At 37.5% G+C, this 20,243-nt stretch overlaps 1 protein-coding gene across 1 annotated transcript; it reads left to right on the top strand.

Annotated features, from left to right (window-relative positions):
• Positions 1–93: 93 nt before the first annotated feature.
• LOC140227919 (zinc finger CCHC domain-containing protein 8-like) lies at positions 94–15,752 on the top strand. Its single transcript, XM_072308301.1, has 12 exons — positions 94–274; positions 5,253–5,295; positions 6,456–6,530; positions 7,478–7,595; positions 7,984–8,144; positions 9,219–9,281; positions 10,162–10,228; positions 11,118–11,263; positions 11,910–12,058; positions 12,756–12,874; positions 14,254–14,476; positions 14,950–15,752. Exons 1-12 carry the CDS (start codon positions 94–96, stop codon positions 15,750–15,752), a joined length of 2,148 nt encoding a protein of 715 aa, XP_072164402.1.
• Positions 15,753–20,243: the final 4,491 nt, after the last annotated feature.

Raw genomic sequence — 20,243 nt, forward strand, 5'->3', positions numbered from 1 at the left:
GACTCGACTCGACGATCTGTACGACTACTTCGTATGATACTGTGTGTTGTTTTGATGCTGGTTTAGCTTCGCGCATGCGTTCTCGGAGACAAAATGGCAGCCCCCATGGAGTCGCAAGACGATAAAGCTGAAGATGTGTTTGGAAATTCTTCCCTATTTGAAGAGTTTGGTACAACAATTCTAAGTTGTAAGCACCGAAGAGAAACAAAAGCACCGGAATGGGACTCTGAGAAAAAAGTTCTTACAGAGGAGATCAACAAATTGAAGCAAGAAAATATCCTTTGCTTGTACTTTTTGGCAGCTTGTGCGTGCGTGTGATGCCTATGGCTGTGCAGTGTGCAATGAGTGGGCGCTGTGTGCGGCGTGGGAATCCCCACATCCACATTGCATTGCATTTGTCTTTGTATAGTAAGGGTACTAGGTCTCGCGCAGGGACCTAATGATCGCGCATAGCGTAACTGCGTATAGAAAGCGATATTACGCGTAGGACTAAGCGCAAAATTTGCCGATACGCCCATGGAATAAACATACCTGACTTACCGCTCAACATGAGAAGGAAGCAGGTAAGAAATTTTGATTTCCAACAAATTTTCCACTAAATTTCCAATTTTTTACCTTGTACAAACCTACCTTCCCTTAAAATCTGTTCTAAGGATGTTGTAGCCTAGACGTGTCGTCTCGCTTGTCTCGTTCGTAGTCGATAGAATTCGTAATTTGTTCGATCGATCGTTTACCACGTGACGTCATCATACACAAGAACAATGTATGCTGCCAGCTACGCTGAAATACTGTTAATAAATGTTGTTTTAAGTCAAATTTTAACACAACGATTATAATATTACAAAGGAATAAATATTTCAGTCTATCGAAGTTGAAGTGTGATTTCAATTTGAATTTGCTTGTGATTTCTTGCGCTAACTTGTGATATATTTGTGACAGGGGAGGGCCATAATGATACTGAAGAAAACAAATTAGATGAGAGTGTGACAAATGGGTGACGAAAATGAGAGGGTGACGAATGGGTAAGCAAACACACAAACACACACACACACACACACACACACAAAATATAATTTGGATTATGTTCATATTTTACTATTTTCCATTTTATGTTACGTGTATATTATTGGTTAAAGTGATTAGAAATATTGTAAGAAAACTTTATAAATGAAAATCATTAACGATTATGAAAATATCAATGATGAAAATAATGATTATAAGAATGATAAAATGATGATGGTGGTGGAAGTGATAATAATAATAATGAAAATGATAATGATGATGATTATGATGATCGATGATGGTGGTGGTGATAACAGTAATAATGATAACAATAATAATAATAGTAATAATAATAACACATATGATAATAATAATAATAATAATAATAATAATAATAATAATAATAATAATAATAATAACACATATAATAATAATAAGAATAATATACACAAGTTAGGTAAAACTGCTGTTGCTTAACAGGGACAAATTTAATATCAAGTGAAAAAATATTCTACGAAAGCCGGAGCACGTTACAGCCGCAGAGGGGCAGACACTTTCACGTATGAAACTACAGAGCGCAGCTGCGCGATCTTTACATACCCCGAGAAATTGAACGCAGAAAAAAAAGTCCGACATACAAACGGCGACAGCGCACTACTCCGTCATCGTATCATCAGGAGATTCTGGGAGGTGATTTTTCTGCATTTTCGTGATATTCATTGAGAAATTCAGGTACGATTATGGAATAACTTCTATTATAAGAGCATTTCAAATTTTCGTGCGCGATATCTAGACCCCTCAACCATACAAAGTGTAAGATTGAATTTAACATTTTTTTTTTTTCACAATGTAAACTTTGTGTATAATCATGTAGGGCCATGGTATAATGCGGTTTGTCTTTGTATGATGTTTTGTTTTTGTTTCTGTGAACGTAAATTTTGTGATATAAAATTGAATGAAATTTGAATAAATTTAAAAGAATAAAAAAAAGAAAAAAGGAAGCCCTGGCCACGGCCATCATGCGTCATCATCTTCATGACCACCGCCACGCCACATAAAGGGTCTTATAGGGAACTTATACAGGGCAGGGACAGCTAGGCACAGGCAGCACTAGCACAGCCACACGTCACACTTTGTACCAAGGTCAAGGAGCCAGATGTACATGTACATGTCCATGTAACAACATATTGAATTGAATATATGTCGTAGCGTATAGGGTCTATAATACAGTTAAGGAGTCTGTTAGTGTTATGTCTAATTTTTCACGAATCGGGACTTCTCCACGATTTCATGAGTGGTTGAATTCGCGATCATGGAGCAGTGATATTGCCAGTATGTGCATGCAGGTCACATAGCAGTAATTCATGTCATTAGTGTTTTTTTTTGTGTGTGTGTGTGTGTGTGTGTGTGTGTGTGTGTGTGTGCTTTTTTAAAATTTGCAAATGGCATCCGACTTGAGAAATTCATGAAAATAAAAACCTCGCAAAGATATATGTTGTATGTACAGTAGACTTAATACTGGTAGTATGCGGTAGACTATTTCTACTGTAAAAGTGGATATTTTCCTGCGATTAATTTTTTTTTTTTTTTTTGCGCTCTGCCCTGTAAGAAGAGTTTCACATGTTTTTATTTCTGCGGAATTAAAAGACATCAACTACTGGAATGGAATGTACACTGTATGGCAAGCAAAAATATTCGCATGCTTTTATTTTTGCACTAGTTAAATGTGCGAAAATTTCCACTTTTACAGTACTGGTACATGTACATTACTTGATGGTACTGTCATGGGGCTAATGTAAAAAAAAAAAAAAAAAAAAAAAAAAAAAACCTGCGCCAATGTTCAACCTTTCCTGCCAAAATTCTACCCTGTGCAAAAACATAGGTTCTTCTTGGAAACAGATAAACCCGCTGAAAAAAAAAGAAAAAAAAAAGATCTCCAGTGGAATGACTGTCAAGTGAATTGATGTGTGTACACTTACATGTGGTCTTGGCCTACTGTATGAAACCAGAGAAAGCACAATTCATATTGATATCAAAATCAACAATGTCGATGGATGTTGAATGAGATATCCTGCAAATTATGCATCTGTTATCACTTCTTTAGATATCTGTTGTTTTTTTTCTCTCTCTTTTCTTCTTCTTCCTAGATGATACTGGTGCTTTTTTTTTTTATTAGCATTGTAACTGCACAGGTAAACTGAAAACTGCTGGGCTACCCAAATTATACACAACTTCACAAGCCATCAAATTTTTGCATTTGATTTCAGTGTTTGCAAACAGTATCTGCATTGCACAGTTCAAGTGCTGCAAAATTGCAGATGAAATTACAATTTGCATGTAGGCCTATGTTTGCCTTTTACATGTCAACATCCCAAATTACTGTACCTTATTGGTCAATAGCACAATCAGGGTATGCAATTGTGTAACAGGGCAAAAATGAAAAAACTTGGTGAAAATGCTTTTTTTGTTGTTTGTTGTAGCTGAGTGTTCAAATTTTCATTTCATGTAAAGAAAGAGTCAAAATTTTGCATTAAACTGCGCATAAATTAGCATTTAAATTAGGGGTGTCAAATTACATTGAAATGACTAATATATTGGAAAAATTCATTAAAAAAAAGGAGAATGCTTTTTTCATCTGATATTGCTGTTAGATATTCCTGATAAATATCCCTTTCATTCACCACCAGCACATAGCCATGACATATCACAAAATATGAATGAATTTCATATTTTCACTTCTCGAAATGGATGGTCAATTTTGTAGGCATTATTTTGAATTCAAATAAAACCACTTTTACATATTTTATCATATTTCACTTTTGCCAAAGAGTGAAGAGGCGAAACTTTCAGGAATAGGTAACAGACATATAATGGCCATTATTACAAATTTTTATGAAATTAGGGCTGGTACTTTGGAAGATATTATATTTTTCATCTAAAAAATTATCTGTACAGTTTGACCTTGAATGTGCGCACAGTGTTTGGATCAATTCTCATATTTGTAAACACAGATAGAAGAATGAATGTGAGATTTATGATGACTTGAGTTGATATCCAAGCTGTGACACTCAAACAATGACATATTAAGCCAAAATACTATGTTTTTGCTTATGATATCTTTAGAAATTGAACAAGCATTGAAATATGAACACGGAACACTTATCATATGACCTTCATGCAGTATTACATGGGCGTGTATTGGTCTTATTTATGCTCAGCAATTTGTAAAAATATAAAAAAATAAGTTCCTATTGCTCAAATTTGCTAAAATTTTCACACAATAGATTTCTACATATGTACAATTCATGGTTAAAAAAACAAGGATATTCAATAAGGGGAAAAGATTCTTTAAAGTAGTCAAATCAGGATATACCTAACTGAAAGTACTGAAAAACGGCTGCACTTATTTTACTCAGCATTGGAAAATGGCTCAAAACTCAAAACTGGCTGAACATTTATTGGCAAACAGCACACCATATTGTAGTGTGTCTTCAGTACTTTCAGGAAAAGCGAAAAAATAAGCTGTTTCTCCATGTATAGCTGTACAGCATGGGTTAAAAGGTCACAATGTCACAAAAATAAGCCAGCATTACACTCCTACCAGGATGGGACTTCAGACCTTATAACTTTCTCCAGCTGAAAGAACCACTGTTTTTTATATCATGCAAGCAATGCCAGGAAAAAATCCATTAATTTGATACCAAACACATAGGGGTAGACTTAAAATATGGACCTCAAATCTTGATTTTACGTAAGTTGTAAAACGCTTTTTTTGACGCATTACGTGGGTTTTGGGGGACTTTTTGGTAATTAATCTTTAATAATTAACAGTAAATGAGAAGAAATTAGCTATTGTCTTACCACATGTGATTACTGATGTCTTGGCATGCTGCATGTGAATTTTTAAGTCAGTTGGTGCATTCTTTTAGAAGTTACAATTTTTTAAAGTGAGAAAGTCATGATTGCATACCCTGATTGTGCTTATCACCTATTACTTTGATGTTTATTCCTTTTTTCTTTTATTTTCTTCTTTTTTTTACAACAGATGAATCTGAAAGAAAGTCTTGGAAACTATTGCTACATATACCTACTGTAACAGAGTTTTTCATCTTATGAAGTAAACTTTCTGAAGTATACTGTGACATACCCAGTCCCAGCATGGAATATACTCTGTACGTACAGATGAATGAGTGAATGAAGGAAACTTGTCTTTTTGTCCTTTAGTGTATCCTTAACAGCACTACCATCACATCAAAGGTTGCGGTCCTGGTTAAAAGTATGCATTCAAGCCAAGTGAGTACTGAGCTCTTTACTGTAGCCACACTTAAAGATAATGGGGAGAATTGTACATTATGCTATTGATGCATATTGTAATCCCACCAGTTGTAGACATATCACATTCATCAAAAAATCTCTTTTAGTCACTTTTGTTCATATTTTGGTGACTTAATTATTTGTTTTTTGGCCATTGCCCGAACTGAAATGAAATATGTACTTGTTTTAACAGTTAACAGTTGTGTGTCCTTGAAAAATAGAAAAAATAGAAACCCTTGAAAACATTTAACCAAAGAAGTGATTAAAAAGAATGCAGTAGATAAGCTCAGCAAAGCTACAGTGGATTTGTTACAAAGTAGAATAATATCATGTTTTATGAGTCAAGTCACAGAGATGGTTATACATAGAGATTTTGGAAAAGCAGCAGATGTACAGGGTAGCAAATGGCTTTACATATTAAACTTATTAACAAGATACAAGATTGAACAAGATATTGTGCAGCCTTTTTAGTTGGAGTCACTACAGCAAACAGGAATTTGCATCAAAATTGATTTGAAATGAAAATATCTTGTAAGCATCTTGTCTCTTGGTTTATGGAAGCCAAAGGCTGGACATCTGTGCATAGTATCATCATGCACCTGACTCGCTACACTCCATTCACTTTGTAGTTGAAGCAATGGATAAGAAATGAATTGCATAATAAAGTGGAGCATTTGTTGTATGTACCTCAAAAAGCCAGCATAATGAACTCAATATTTAAGGTTTGCCATATTTCTGTGACCCTTGCAACACATTTATCTGCACCGTAAAAAAAAAAAATGTTAAAAAAATTGTTAATGCAAATTGTCAGACTGATCTATGTCTCTATGTTCTTTTTTTTTAAAATGAGTTTTGTTTGCTTTATACAGATGCAATTTGGCAATCTACAACCCTAAATATAGCTCATGTAGTAGTATGATTTTATATTCATGTATATCTTCAACATATGACTGTTACCTATTTATTGAGGTGCTTCAGCAACTGCCTAGATGTCGTGTTACTACCATGCAAACTCCTCTAGTCGGAGAACCAAGGATGTACTCTGTTTGGAGTGTACTTCATGCATTTCAAATGTATGTAATCCTGAGAAGTTGAGGTTTGGTAGAACTTGTAGTCAAATTTTGCCCTTTTCTTCCCAGGGGTTATAAAGTTGCCGAAAGCAAGCAAGATGGACCCATAGCTCAAGTTGTCTACATGAACCACAGCAGTGTATCGTAAGTGAACTGACATCCATATTTGTATATTAGCATGGTATATCTGACATGTCATAGTATTGTGAGATGACAGCTGATGAAATGTGAAAGATACAATAGCAACATACATGTATTTGCCAGCTGTGTCATGCTTTTTAAAGGACAAGTTCACCTTCATTAACATAAGGATAGAGAAAATGTTGCAATATTAGTAGAACACATCATTGAAAGTTTGAGGAAAATCAAACAATCCTTTCAAAAGTTATGAATTTTTGAAGTTTTTGTGCAGTCTCCTCTGGATGAGAAGACTACTGCAGTGTATGATGTCACATGCGTACAACAATATAAGGAAAATATAAAGAGAATTTCACAAAATTTCATCTTTTAAAAAAAGTACACATTCCCTTGACTCGTTACTGACATATGTTATGGGTAATATTATTCCCATTCCCTTTAGAAAGAGGCAAGTCAAGTGCTCTTTTATTATGTGAAAAAAGTGAAAATATGTTGAATTTTCTTTACATTTTCTTTATAAATACTGTTGTACTCATATGACATCATGAGCCTTAGTAGTCTCCTCATCCAGCGGTTCCAACACAAACGTTTTAAAAATTCATAACTTTTGCATCGATTGTCCAATTTTCCTCAAACTGTCGCTGATATGTTCTACTAATACTGCTGCATTCTCTCAATCGTTATGTTTATGAAGGTGAACTTGTCCTTTAACGTACACTATAGTGTTAGCTTCTTGAAGTCAGAAGAAACTTGAAAGTCATTTTTCCTGTTAATTGTCAATTGATGGAGGTAGTTGTCCTTTCAGGCAGTGCTCCAAACCATTTGATTTGTTTTTCTTCAAAGCATTTTATATGCTCATGAGTCATTCTGTAATTACCATCTGCCAACGCAAAGGCTGCTATTGTTTTTACTCTCAACATTTGTTGTTATTGCTTTTCAAATATCTCCTACAGTAAATACAGACATGAGGTTGAGAACTTCTTGGAGCATCTCTGCCAGCGATCTCTGCATCAAAAAGCCGTCGCCACGGGCAACAGAACTCAGCTGGATGATGTCACACCACTTCCACAGGTTGGACTAGAAAAGATATTTCATTTTCCAGATGTAAATTTGTATAAAATTTGTTTTCTTTTTGTGTTACAAGGGGAGGTTATGAAAAAGAGCGAATACAAAATAATGACAAAGAAAATAATGGAAAGTTTTTACCAAAGATAACAAATTTACCTCAGTTATGTTGTTGTTGTTGTTTCTATTGATGTCATTGATTCTTCTGAGGTGAGTGATGGAAATCTCAATGAAATTTAATTGGCAATGTAAATGTCTCATCATTTTTGCATTTTCTCATTTTACTTGTGGAATATCACAACTTAATTCTTGAAATGACTTGAGTTTTCTCAGAGTGTTTTTCTCAAAGTTATCTCAAGGTCCTTTGCTCAGGATGTATCCTCTTCTCTTGCAGAGGTCCTCCATGGTTCTAACAGAGAACCCAGACCCGGCAACCAGAGAAGCCTTCACCGCCACTGGCAACGTGCAATACTACATGTCTTTCTGCCTGGATTCCATGGGGCACCCTCTACTGGACGGGAATGCCCAACTGACCGAAGGTTGGGAAATACCCCCGTATCCTTGGAAACACTCTTGAGTCGATGACATTAATGAATCACAACAGGTCGTTTCAATGATAAAGAAGTTCAAATTTGATATTACTAGTACGTATACTATTTACGGATTGAAAAAGAAGGTCAGTATGTGTTAAAGGTATTGTTTACCAGTGGGAGCAGTGATTAAAAAAAAATATTGTTTGTTTTCTTTCAGTTTTTTTGCTCAGATAAATTCACAAGCATTGCACTGAGTTTAATGAAACTTACAGTTGTAGTAGGGTAATATACTACACTTCAATGTTGAGAGAATGGAAAAAAAAAATATTGAGAGTCAAGGTACAACGCTATGTGTTTACAGTCCTTCCTTCGATCTCACATTATGTAGTGGGGAAGATGTGTCCTGATGCAGTTACCAAGGTAACCTTACAATGATCAATGACTATCATGTGTGAGGGATGTTGGCAGGGAGAGTTAAAGGAAACCTAAACCAAAATATATGGATTAGGTGAAAGCAGCAATGTTAGCAGAAGGCATCAGTGAAAGTTTGAGATAAATTCAGGCAATTGATTCAAAAGGTATTATTATTATTATTTTTTTTTAAGTTTTGGTGCCATCATCACTGGATGGGAAGACTATTACAGTTCTTGATGTCATTTATGGACAACAATATATAGAGAAAATACGAGGAGAATTCCATGAGATCCAATATTTCTAGCATATTGAAAGAGCATTTGACTTACCTATTAGAAAGCAGGGGTAATGATATTACACTTAACATAATTATGTCAGTAACAAGTCAGTGGAATGTGCACTTTTTATGAAAAATGAAATTTTGTGGAATTCTCCCTATATTTTCTATACATTGTCTATAATGACATCATGGAGTGTGGTAGTCTCCTTCCCCAGTAATGACAGCACAATAACTTCTAAAATTGATAACTTTTGAATTAATTTTCTGACTTTCCTCACACTTTCCCTTAAATGTTCTGCTAATATGTCTGCTTTCATTCAATGCACATTTGTGTTTGGGTTTTGGTTTCCTTTAAAGAAGGTTGCAATGATCTCTATTTCCTGAATGACCACCAATCACCAGCTATCTGGCTGTCTTCAGGGAAGTGCTGCCAATAGACGAGAAGCCCAGTGCGCCATCAAGAGGGTAAAGATGATGTCTGTCATACGTGATGTGGATTTGACATTCATACCACTCCTGCATATCATCACTGGGGTGACAAGACCTTGTATCTGCAATTTTGGTGAAAATGACCTTTTTGGATTAATGGTCAAATGATGGGTTAAGTGATGTCCTGTCCAAATCCCAACTGTACTGCTCCAAAAATGAAGTCGCCACACCCATTTCAAAGGAAAGGTTATCCCATTCGCTGTAGTGCTTTGGCCGCCATGTTTTTTGGCTCTCCTAAACATTTGTAGATACGAGGTCTTGTTGCCCCAGCGACGATGTGCCACATATTTTTTGTGGTCTTTATTTTCACAAAGTTTGCGAGTCAGGTGCTAAGCAAAAATGTAATTACACACGAAAAAATTCTGATTCCGACGTGACTGCCACGTGTTTGCATACATTTCTCCGTTCGTTATCGTTCTCTGTGATCGCAAATTTTAGCACTTGCAAAATCATTGGGAATCCCAATTCATGAAAAATAGATGCGCTAAATAATTGGCGTATACAGTAGTGGAATCATTCCTCATGAATCCCCTTCTTGTTGCCAACGATTTTGTGAAATATTGAATGTGAGTTTACTAGATAACCCCGTTAAGTATCCTTTTGTGCGATTGATATCCCAAAATATCCACGCTCATTTTAATTCATTACTTTGATGGTCCCGACCTACTGGTGTACATAGTCATAATGCCAAGAATTATGTTAAATCAACATGTTGTCAACGTAAACAAATGTTCAGTCATACTTGATGAATGCACATTCCTAGAGTGGCTTCAATAATGCTATGACAATTTTGATTGAGATATGCTTTTAAAAGGAGAATGTGCACATCATTATTTTCATCCTTTTCACCCCACAGTGGCAGGGCCAAGGCTGCTTGCTTCAACTGTGGCAATGAGAAACACTCGCTGAGAGAGTGCCCTCTGGTGAGTGATATCAGCCAGTTGATCCCTTGTTTTATCGATCTTTTTCCGTACACGGAAACTACACTTGACCACTACTCTCTCATTCTTTGAAGTTAAGAAGTTTGGAAGTTTGGGAGTTTGGAAGTTTGGAAGTTCGGAAGTTTGGAAGTTTAGAAGTACAATAGAAGTTTGGAAGTTTAGAAGTTGAAATCCTAGAAGTTTGCTTTCATGAGAGAGCCATCTTGTCTCTCCTTCTCTTGCTCACCATGCTACTTTGTGGTAGTATTGATAGTTTGCTGTTGTATCATAAGAGATGGATTTACGCTTTGAGTGTATTTGAGGGGAGAGGCATGTCTTCATACATCCTTCCAAATGTTTTCTTGTCATAATCTTTGTCACTCACAAAAGTTTGTAGCGAGTGGAAATAAAGGTGTATTTAGCAATCACACACACAAGCTTGTAAATTTATGTAAGAATAATTCCTTGCAGTGTACACAGACTTCTAAAGTGTAAATACTGCTGGTGGCCTAAAGATTGCATAGCTACCTCTTTGACCCACCCTTTTTATTTTCAGGGGCAGGGGGTAGGAGAAGAAATGAGGATTAGAATATTACTCAAGAGATATGATATGTATGTACTGTAAAAGTGGATATTTTTGCCAAGGTAATTTTTTGCACTCGGCCGGGTAATGTGAATTTCGCGTGTTTTTAATTCCGCGGAATCAGGGCATTACCCACAGGAACATATGGCATACAAAAATATTTGTGTGCTCTTATTTTTGTGCTAGCTTGTGGTTGCGCGAAATGTGTGAAAATTTCTACACCGCAAAAATGTCCACTTCTACAGTAATGTGAAAGGTTAATGATACTTGTGAATACCAGTGCTGTTGTGATACTTTTAACCCATGCAGCCCCGTGACTTAGTGCGGATCAGTGAGAACAAGAGGCTCTTCATGAGCACAGCGTCGTCCCCGGCTCAGACCATATCAGGCAGGAGGTACCACGCCGACCGCGAGATGTCGGAGAAGTTCAAGCATTTCAAGCCTGGCGTGATAAGGTAAGTTAAGGGCATTCATCTCTCAACCACATCACCAAGTTCATACTCTTCTGGGTGGTGGTGGCATTATCCTTTCTGTTTGTGTGCCGTGATGTTATATGCTGAATATGCAATAACAAATGCAGTGCCATACCATGTCCAAGTTGATTTTGATTACAAGAAAAGAATCATGTGCACAGAATGTGGGAAGTTTCATCAAAATTGCATGTAAAGTTTGAAAGTCAGTGAATGTCTAAATTTTGCATGTTTTCACAGAACACTCATAGTGTCATCATTTCAAAGCTCATGATCTGTACCCAAAAATATCATCAAAATCATTATTTAGTGGATGATTTAACAACTACAACCTCATCTCCTTAAATGCATCATTGCTATGAAGTTATCATAAGACCACATTCAGTCGGATTTGCTTGGCTGATTTTACTCTATGCATGAAAGTCATCTTGGATGTTATGTGGGATTGTGTTCTAAGATTGGTATAAAAAAAGAAACTAGCTCATAGCATGTGTCCATACTTCAGAGATTTCCAATGTCCTTCAAGCCTTTTGTTGCAATATTGATGTACAAATGTTTAGGATGAAAGAATCGAAGTACCAAACATATGTGAACAATGCATTATTGTCTGATCATTGACTGTGATGTGTAGTGACACCCTCCGTGAGGCTCTGGGAATCTCTCCCCACCAGCTGCCCCCCTACATCTACATGATGAGGCGGTATGGATACCCCCCTGGGCACCTCTTGGAGGCACAGGTGCAGCAATCCCAGCTCAAGGTCTACAACATCCAAGACACAGGTAAAGGCATCTCTAGGTTTGGACAAAGTCCTAATTGAAAAGCAGGCCAAAACCATGCAACGTATCTATTAATCATTTATGTGACAAATGATTCCAAGATCTATCCACTGCCAGTGGCACCTAATGATGCACCATCCATGCATAATGTTTAATTCTGTGATTGAGTAAATGAATATGATTTGGGCCTTTATACAAGAAGTGCCTTTGTTTGAACGTATGGTGATGTCTGAGTCTTCTATAAACTTGACCTCCCTCTAGACGAAAGTGTTAAGATGCCTTACAAATTAATCATAGCACTCTGTTTCTAACTGTTATAAGATTTAAACATAGTGAATATATTCCCTTTTAGACCGAAGCTATCAGGGTCATTTTCAGGAAAAAGAAAGTAGGCCGGAGACTGACTGAAAAATCCATAGTTGCAAAACCCTTTTTTGACAGGTCTTTGTCTGCCTGAGGAATCTCCCTCAGTCTTCACGTCTGTGCGTTCATGTTTGTCTGTCTCTTCCTTCCCACTAAGCTCTGTGTGTGTGTGTGTTTGTGTGTATGTGTGTCTGTCTGTTTATCTGTCTGTCCATTCATCCATCTGCTGGTCTGTCCGTGTGTCTGTCTGTCTGTCTGTCTGTCTGTCCGTCCAGCCATCTGTCATCTTGATCCTTACGTCATCTGTCCATCTGTATGTCTGTCTTATCTGTTTCAGATGAGGAGGGGGAGCTGACTGGTGAAGATACCGAGGAGGACAGGCGGCCACGCTACAACCTCAAGAAGCTCATCGACTTCCCCGGCTTCAACGTCTATCCTGGGGACCGCATCAGTGATGTGAGTATGGTCTATCCCGTTTGAAGGGACTGTACAGTACTGGTTGAGGTGAGGATTCAGGCTTGTTTGTTTGTTTGTTCATTTTCCATCTGAGAGATGGCTGGATAGCCCATATTCAGCTATGTTAAGCTGGTCTTCCATGGGGTCCAGTTGGTGTGGGGTGGGACCACTTCACCGGGTTAAACACCCTGTTCTTTGCGATGAATGAATGAAGCGGGATCTTTTACGTGCATGAGTCGTTACTCTCTCATACACAGGACCTCCATTTTATGTCCTATCTGAGGGACAGAGTGTTTTGCCTCTTGCTAGAGGGGATGGTATGCTTACACACAACATTGCTCAGTCCAGACTCGGGTTCGAACCCAGGCTGCGTGATCGTGAGACACCTTTAGGTCAAAGGTCCTTGAACTTTTCTGAATATTACATTTTCAGTCCTAACTGCAGCCATGAACGTCCAGTGCTAATTATATGAATGGCAAGAAAGATGAGAATGAATAGATCATTGTTCAAATGAAATAATTGCACAAGAGGAATAATTATGTTAACCCGTTGAGGACGAGTTCCGAGTATACTCGGGCAGGTGTCTATGGGAAATGCGTGTTGTAGCAAAATCAAACCGTCCTAAACGGGTTAAAGGTCACTTACCTTTGGCCAAGAAATGTATTCCAGTAAGGAGTTACACTCCTTGAGTTACATATTTAGCCTCTTTTAATATCCCCGTATTTGTGAAAAATCTAACACTTGGGATTTAGAATTTTTTTTTTTCAAGTGTGGATTTGATGGAGGCTCTACCAGTGTTTGTTTCTTTTTACTTTATAATGTAAAGTCAATTTGAACATGGTATTGAATTGATCTTTAACGTACACCATGCATGCAGTGTCAGCTGTTCCTCTTAAGACTGTCCCAAAAGGCAGCCTTCTTTCCCTTCTTCCTTCATTCTCCCCTCCTTCTCCCTTTTTTTCTTCCTTGCTGGTATTCTTTCCTTCTTTTTCCATTTCTCCTTTCCTTTCTCCTCATCCTTTTTTCTTCCTCTCTTATTGTTCCTTGCACTTTTTCTCTCCATCTTTCTTGCTATCATTTTCTCCTTCATTATTCTTCCTTTCATAATTTTTATCTTTCTACTTTCCTTCCTTTCTTGTCATCTTTCTTTCCTACTGCCTTTTATTCTTCCTTCCTTTCTTGTCATCATTGTGTGTTGTTCTTTTTAAACTATCTGTAATGGTCATCCCTGTTCCTTGACCCCCTCTGGGAGTGGAGACGGTACAGCTACTTTCCTTTCTTGTCATCTTTCTTTCTTTCTTCCTTTCTTCCTTCCTTCCCTCCTAGTGTGTTATTCTCTTCAAATTATAAATGTCAACTATGTTCCTTGAACCCCCTAGGATTGGAGACAGTACAACTCCATGCCGATGCAGGCATCCCACAGTAGGGAACACATGGAGCACTTCCTTCGCCCCATGGCCGTAGAAGAGGAGGATCTGGCCACGCCCCTCAAGAAGCGTCGGAACGCGGACTTCCTCGAGAATAGCGGCAGCAGCAAGAAGCGACAACGGACGGAAGAGGAGGCCGTCGACATGGACGTCGAAGCTGACGACGCACCCTCTTGTGAGATTTCTGTCCCTTCTGTCCCTTCTGTCCCTTCTGTTGTATCCTGTGCTACCATCTCTTGATAGTACAGAGCATTTCCAAGTTTAGAATCTTTTGAGTCTAAACTGGCATACCTTTTACCCTTCACATGTTGTTTCATGAAAACTTGTATAAAGAGAGCCATTGGACAGAGACATTTTGTTCATTGCATCAGGCATTTTGTTAGTTCAATAGCCAAAAACAAAACCAATACCAAAATAAAATGGAACAAAACTTGTAAAACAACAAGGGAGCTCATTTTACTTTGATTAGAGGAAGACTATGTAATCAGATATTTCTATGTCACATTGCATTAAGCAAAGTAGTTTCAGTTGTATATCAAGACCATTGTAACTTGTCTTCTTGCTGAAGTTTTGACTTGTGGATTATTCGTGAATGATTTAGGAAACTGTTTGGTACTGATGTCCTTTCCCTCTCTCTTGCCCTTTCAGCAACCCCATGCCGAGGATGGTTCCAACCGCCACTTCCACCTACCCCTGAGGTGAGCACACCTCCACCGCTGCCCCCGGGACCTGCCCCACCTACCCCTGGCCGGACTCCCGACAAGGACATCCACAGTATACCCAGCCTGGACGACTCCCTCCCCTGGCGGAGCAAAACGGATGGCTGGCTGACGGCCAGGCGGGACTCGCAGACCTCCTCCCGCTCGGGCTCCCCGGACCTTGAGGGGCTGATGCGAGAGCGGACCAAGCTCCTGGCGGCGCTCAACACGCAGGAGGGCAGCACGGCGTCGTCCAGCGATGTCTTCCTGTCGGGCGTGGACACGAATGAGGAAGAGGAAGATGGAGAGGTGGCAGCGCGTAAGACCAGAGGGAGGAGAGCAAAGAATCTCACAAAGCTCTCAGATGCATCCTCGGCTGACGAAAATGGACAAACGCAGTCAGCTAATGACGAAAGTAACACTAATATGAGAAAAAATAATGGCAGAACTCAAAGTGTTGATGGCACAGTGTCCATCAAGGAATCTCCGGACAGTCCAGATCTTGTTGCGGAGAGTCAGGAAAGCATTGACAGCAGTCTCCCGGACACCCTGGACCTGACGGAGGGGGACAGCAGTGTCATCATCAGCCAGGACGAGGAGGTCGACGACGAGGAGAGGCCCAACCGATCCGGCGTCCCGCACCGCCGAAAGTTTTCCGCCAACATCTCACCGCACGTCTTCGACGTCGAGGAGCCGCAGAAGAGGGGAATCTTCAAGAAGCTCCTGGGGATTCTGAAGAGAGACAAAAGCTAAACTCGTATGACTGGTGTCAATTTTCTGTAGAAAAACGTTTTTTTTTTAAATCTATGTAATGTGAAGTTTTAAATGTCCTGTTTGAAAGAAGCAGTCCTATGTTTATTGGAAAAGGCAATTCATTTGGTAAAACGAAAGAGACATGCAATTACAAAATCACAGAACTAGATGAGTTTAGAAAAATCAAATCATTTTGTAACATAGTCTTTGGTTCAGACTCATCAAGTTCTGTAATACTGCATCTCCCTTCTCCTTTGATTCTCTGTGGATTCCAGGACCCTGCTGCATAAAAGTTGAGATCAAACATTTAAGTCAGAAAATCAAGCATCAATCTCTGAATTTTCTATTTTGATTGACTGATACATGATTCTTGTTTGATTGTATGACTTTTGTTTGATTGCATTTTTTTTTTTCGTTTTAATGGAACAGGGCTCAGGGCTCCACACCAGCTTTCTGGTATGTGAGTTGCTCATATGCCCTTATATACATGTACATCATCCACAACTGTATTTCAAATTAAAGACTAGCCACCATTAGATGTAACGTTTGACCTCTGGTGTAACATCAGAATGCCAAAACGACAGTAAATCATTCTCATGCAGTCTGAGTGGTATGAAGTGGAAATGTATTTTGTTTTTCTCCGTTGCTGTGTACTGAACCGAAAGTGACAGTGTTTAGTTCATGTTTGGCTTCTCCATGCTTGATAAGAGTGGTTGGTATCATTTTCATCAGCTTCTCTGAAGTAACTGAGTCATAACCCTGTACTTTTGTGATTGTCAATCATTATTTACCTTTTGTAATGCAAAATATGTAGTAGGTAGTCCTCATTGGTTACGGTATCAAAAGCTAGGTTCTGGCGGTGATCTTTAACTTCAAGGATATTATAGGTAAGTATGGGGCGTCAAATGTTGCATGGTCTTTTTCATCATGAAATGACAATTTTGTGACAAAATTGTTATTTCGTTGACAAATGACAATGTCAATTTGTCATTTGTCAGTGAAAAGACAATTTCACTGACAAAATGACAAGTTTGTCACAAAACAACAATTTTGTCAACGAAATAACAACTTTGTGACAATATTATTTTTTTGTTGACAAAATGACAATCTCATTACGAAATTGTTATATTGTTATATCGTGGCAAAAGAGACCATGCAACACTTGGCACCCCATACTTAACTGGGTTGTATGAGCTTATCTCCGAAGTTAGCTTATCCTTGAAGTTTAGGATCACCGTCCGAACGTAATTTAAGAGAGTGAAGATAGGGGTTGTGGCTGTAATAACATGCCAACTCATGTGTACTGTTTGGTAGCAGTTGATTTGTGGTCAAAATGGAAGTTACTCATTACCCAGCAGTGATTATTTTTGTGTGTATGTTTCAGGGTGACTTGGGGGTTGCTTGTAGCTTGTTGAATAAGTGAAAGTGAACACAGTGAATGAACTCTATGCTAAGCTCTACAAAGTGATATTTGAAATTTCCACTCCGACATCCGTCATTCATATTCAAAGTGCCATCTTTTGCTGAAATTTGATATTGGGAGGTTTTAGCGAAAAACAGCTTATACCTTAATTAAAAGGATTTCTGGGGTTTACTTTCGTTTTGCAGTGTTGCTTTTAGTTCAAGGTGGCAGAGTATGACAAATATTCAGGGTTTTTTAGCGATTTGTGCCATCAGAATTCTGTTGGCCTTCTTATCAAAAGTCTGCAGGTTTTCAAACTGCCTATGTCAAACATGCCTTCGAATTGATTCTTGTTTCACGCATCTGGGGATGAAGAGAAGGAATTTTTGTGAGTATCGAATGCAGATTTATCTTTCTGACAGGTTGGCAGGGGTAAAATTTTTTGAAATCCATCTGGTATCATTTTATGCTGAAACTCACCATTTGTTGTCGTGCATGTATTATGTGTCTGAATGTTTCCTAAGATGCGTATTCCAAATTTGTTGAAAGAATGTAGAGTGATGCAATAGAAATATATTTGTTTTGGTTTTTTTAAATATTTTTTATTCATCTGTTTGATGATATCGGCAGGAAGTCAGTATGGAGAGAAATGTCTTATTTGTTTTTTTATTATTCAGTTATTGCAAGCATTTAGATCTTTATAACGACCAGCATGCTTTTGTCTCGTTGCTTCTGTGTGAAATGTAGATAGCATTTTAATGAAATGAGCCAAGATTTCCATCTTTTCTATATTTTTTTTTTACATGGACAGTCTACCTCAGTCTATTTTACTAAGATCTTTTTAACACATAGCACTTATGATAGCGTTTATACTTAGATACAATTTTCTATTGTTTTTACCTTCAAAAATCCCCAGTTGAAAAGCAATTTTGTAAATAGAGGACATCACAAAGATTTATTGCCACCACCAAGGAAAGAGGAGGTTAGGTTTTCATTTTGTTTGTTGTTTTTTTTTTCAGTGCTGTATGTTTTGAAGTGAAATGCCACTCCTATATTCATGGTGACTGTAAGAAACAAATTAAAAAAAGCAAACAGTAAAAGTGTGTTTTGATTTGGATGAAAGATAAAAAAGTTGTAGAATTTCACATGTTTCACCTGTTGCCATGACACATTGATGGTGTTGCAATTACACATGCAAATTAGATGAGGTTATGATGTCATTCCTTCATGAATATTCTCTGGCTCGTTTCCAACTTTTTATTATTATTTTTTTTCATTGTTTTTACTAAATGAACTTCTTATCCTATGATCTGGTAGTCAATTATTGTGAATTGTTAAAAAAAAAAACCAAGATAGCGTATTGTGCTTTGGAATTTATTATTCTCCATATGTACATCAGAAAATCAGTGATTTATTTTCTTTAGGATGAGAGAGAAACTGGAAAGATTATTGACAAAAAACCTGCAACATTTCGATATCATGAGTCTTGTTAGGTGCTGACATCACAACCTTCCTCTAATTTCTTACTGTAAAGTAATCATTATCACTCCCGAGCAAAAATTTTGTGAAACCTTGAAATTCCACAAGCTGCATCTATTTTGTCAAATTTTCATAAAAATCAGATAGTTCTGTTTCTTTGAACTACTTTGTCTTCTGAAGTTGCCTACAATTGAACGTAGAGTGGCATTTCATTTTCATTTCCAAATTTTATTCATTCTACTACTGTGTAAGCAATAAACTTGTCCGAAATTTAAGTGTGAAATTAGGAACGGTGTAAGAAGTCTTCTTCATCAATTTGGAATAAAGGCAAAATGAACCTGACATGATAGAGATCCATGCTATTGATGTATGAGGTCAAAGTTTAATGCACAACAAATTACAAGTTTCTTGCAAACAAGAAATACCATGTATTACCATGCTCGTAGGGATGATAAAAACAGGGAAACTGACTCAGAGAACGGGGTATGAAATATTCAGCAACCTTTCTGCACAACTGGAAGAGGAACCTGTGGAATAGTTTGAATGCAAAAACAGATTAACACCATTTTCAAAATTTTTAAAGTAAGGGCATCATCAAATGGAAAAATGATAAATATTTTCAATGAAACTGCATCTGTTACATAACAAGAAATGTTTGTGAAGCTCTTATTCAAATTGTCCCATGACAATGTTTCTTTATTTTTTTATGCAGCTGCAATCTCAGATATCTCAAACTGATGAGAATGGATTTAATGGTTTCTGCATTTAAACTCTTTAATTGTTTCTGAGAGTCAGAGAGCTTGGTGGCCTGGATTGCTACAAGAGATGTTTTAGCTCTAAGTACTGAAGGTAACCAAGAATGTACACCTCAATCTCTCCCCTAGTAAGTTGTAAATAAAACTATTAAGTGTGCAGGATATTAAGCAGTCTACTTACATGTAATTAATTTCTGTGTGGCTGTGCTAGTTTTACTCTGAAAGAGGAATAGGTGTCCCAGAGATAAATGTTGTATGTGAGTGTAGTATTAATGAACTTGTGGGAAATAAATCTCTGCTAGTTTTTGAAACTCTCTTCTAGAACAAGTTATCTCTGATGCCTGCCAAACATTTTATCTGCCATGTATATTTTATTTTGAAATGTTGCCAATTTGCACTCCCCTACGAAACTCTGAATTTTGCTGTAGTTCTACATTTTACATTGTACATTGTATCCTGCATGCTCTTTTGCCTCTGAAACCAATGTATTACAGTGGAAACTTGGTAAAAAAAAAAATGTCAGATATAAGAAAACCATCTTATAACAAGGTGATTTTGTAGGTTCCAACTCTCTATACGTGTATTTCTTTATTTTCGTACCCTGATAGAGCAAGGAAGCTGACATAACAAGGTAATCGTCATGGTCATGGTTTTTAGGTCCTCGCTGTATCAAGGTTCATGACAAGGTTCAAGAATTCCAGTTCATTCTATTCTTTGGTGGCACAATGAAACATGCACACACAGACACACACACTATAATTTTTTTTTTTTAATATGTGTTGAGGGAAAGTAAAAGAAACTCCATCAATTTGCATAGATAAGGTGTGTTAAACACAGATGAAAATATGACTTTTA

The sequence above is a fragment of the Diadema setosum genome, chromosome 4 (genome assembly GCF_964275005.1).
Source record: "Diadema setosum chromosome 4, eeDiaSeto1, whole genome shotgun sequence".
Taxonomy (NCBI): domain Eukaryota; kingdom Metazoa; phylum Echinodermata; class Echinoidea; order Diadematoida; family Diadematidae; genus Diadema; species Diadema setosum.

Excerpts from the sequence above, each read along its gene's own strand:
- LOC140227919 (XM_072308301.1), top strand. The coding sequence starts at position 94 with ATGGCAGCCCCCATGGAGTCGCAAGACGATAAAGCTGAAGATGTGTTT. Across the intron at positions 10,229-11,117 it reads CGCTGAGAGAGTGCCCTCTG|CCCCGTGACTTAGTGCGGAT; the intron begins GTGAGTGATATC and ends TAACCCATGCAG. Across the intron at positions 14,477-14,949 it reads AGCTGACGACGCACCCTCTT|CAACCCCATGCCGAGGATGG; the intron begins GTGAGATTTCTG and ends TTGCCCTTTCAG.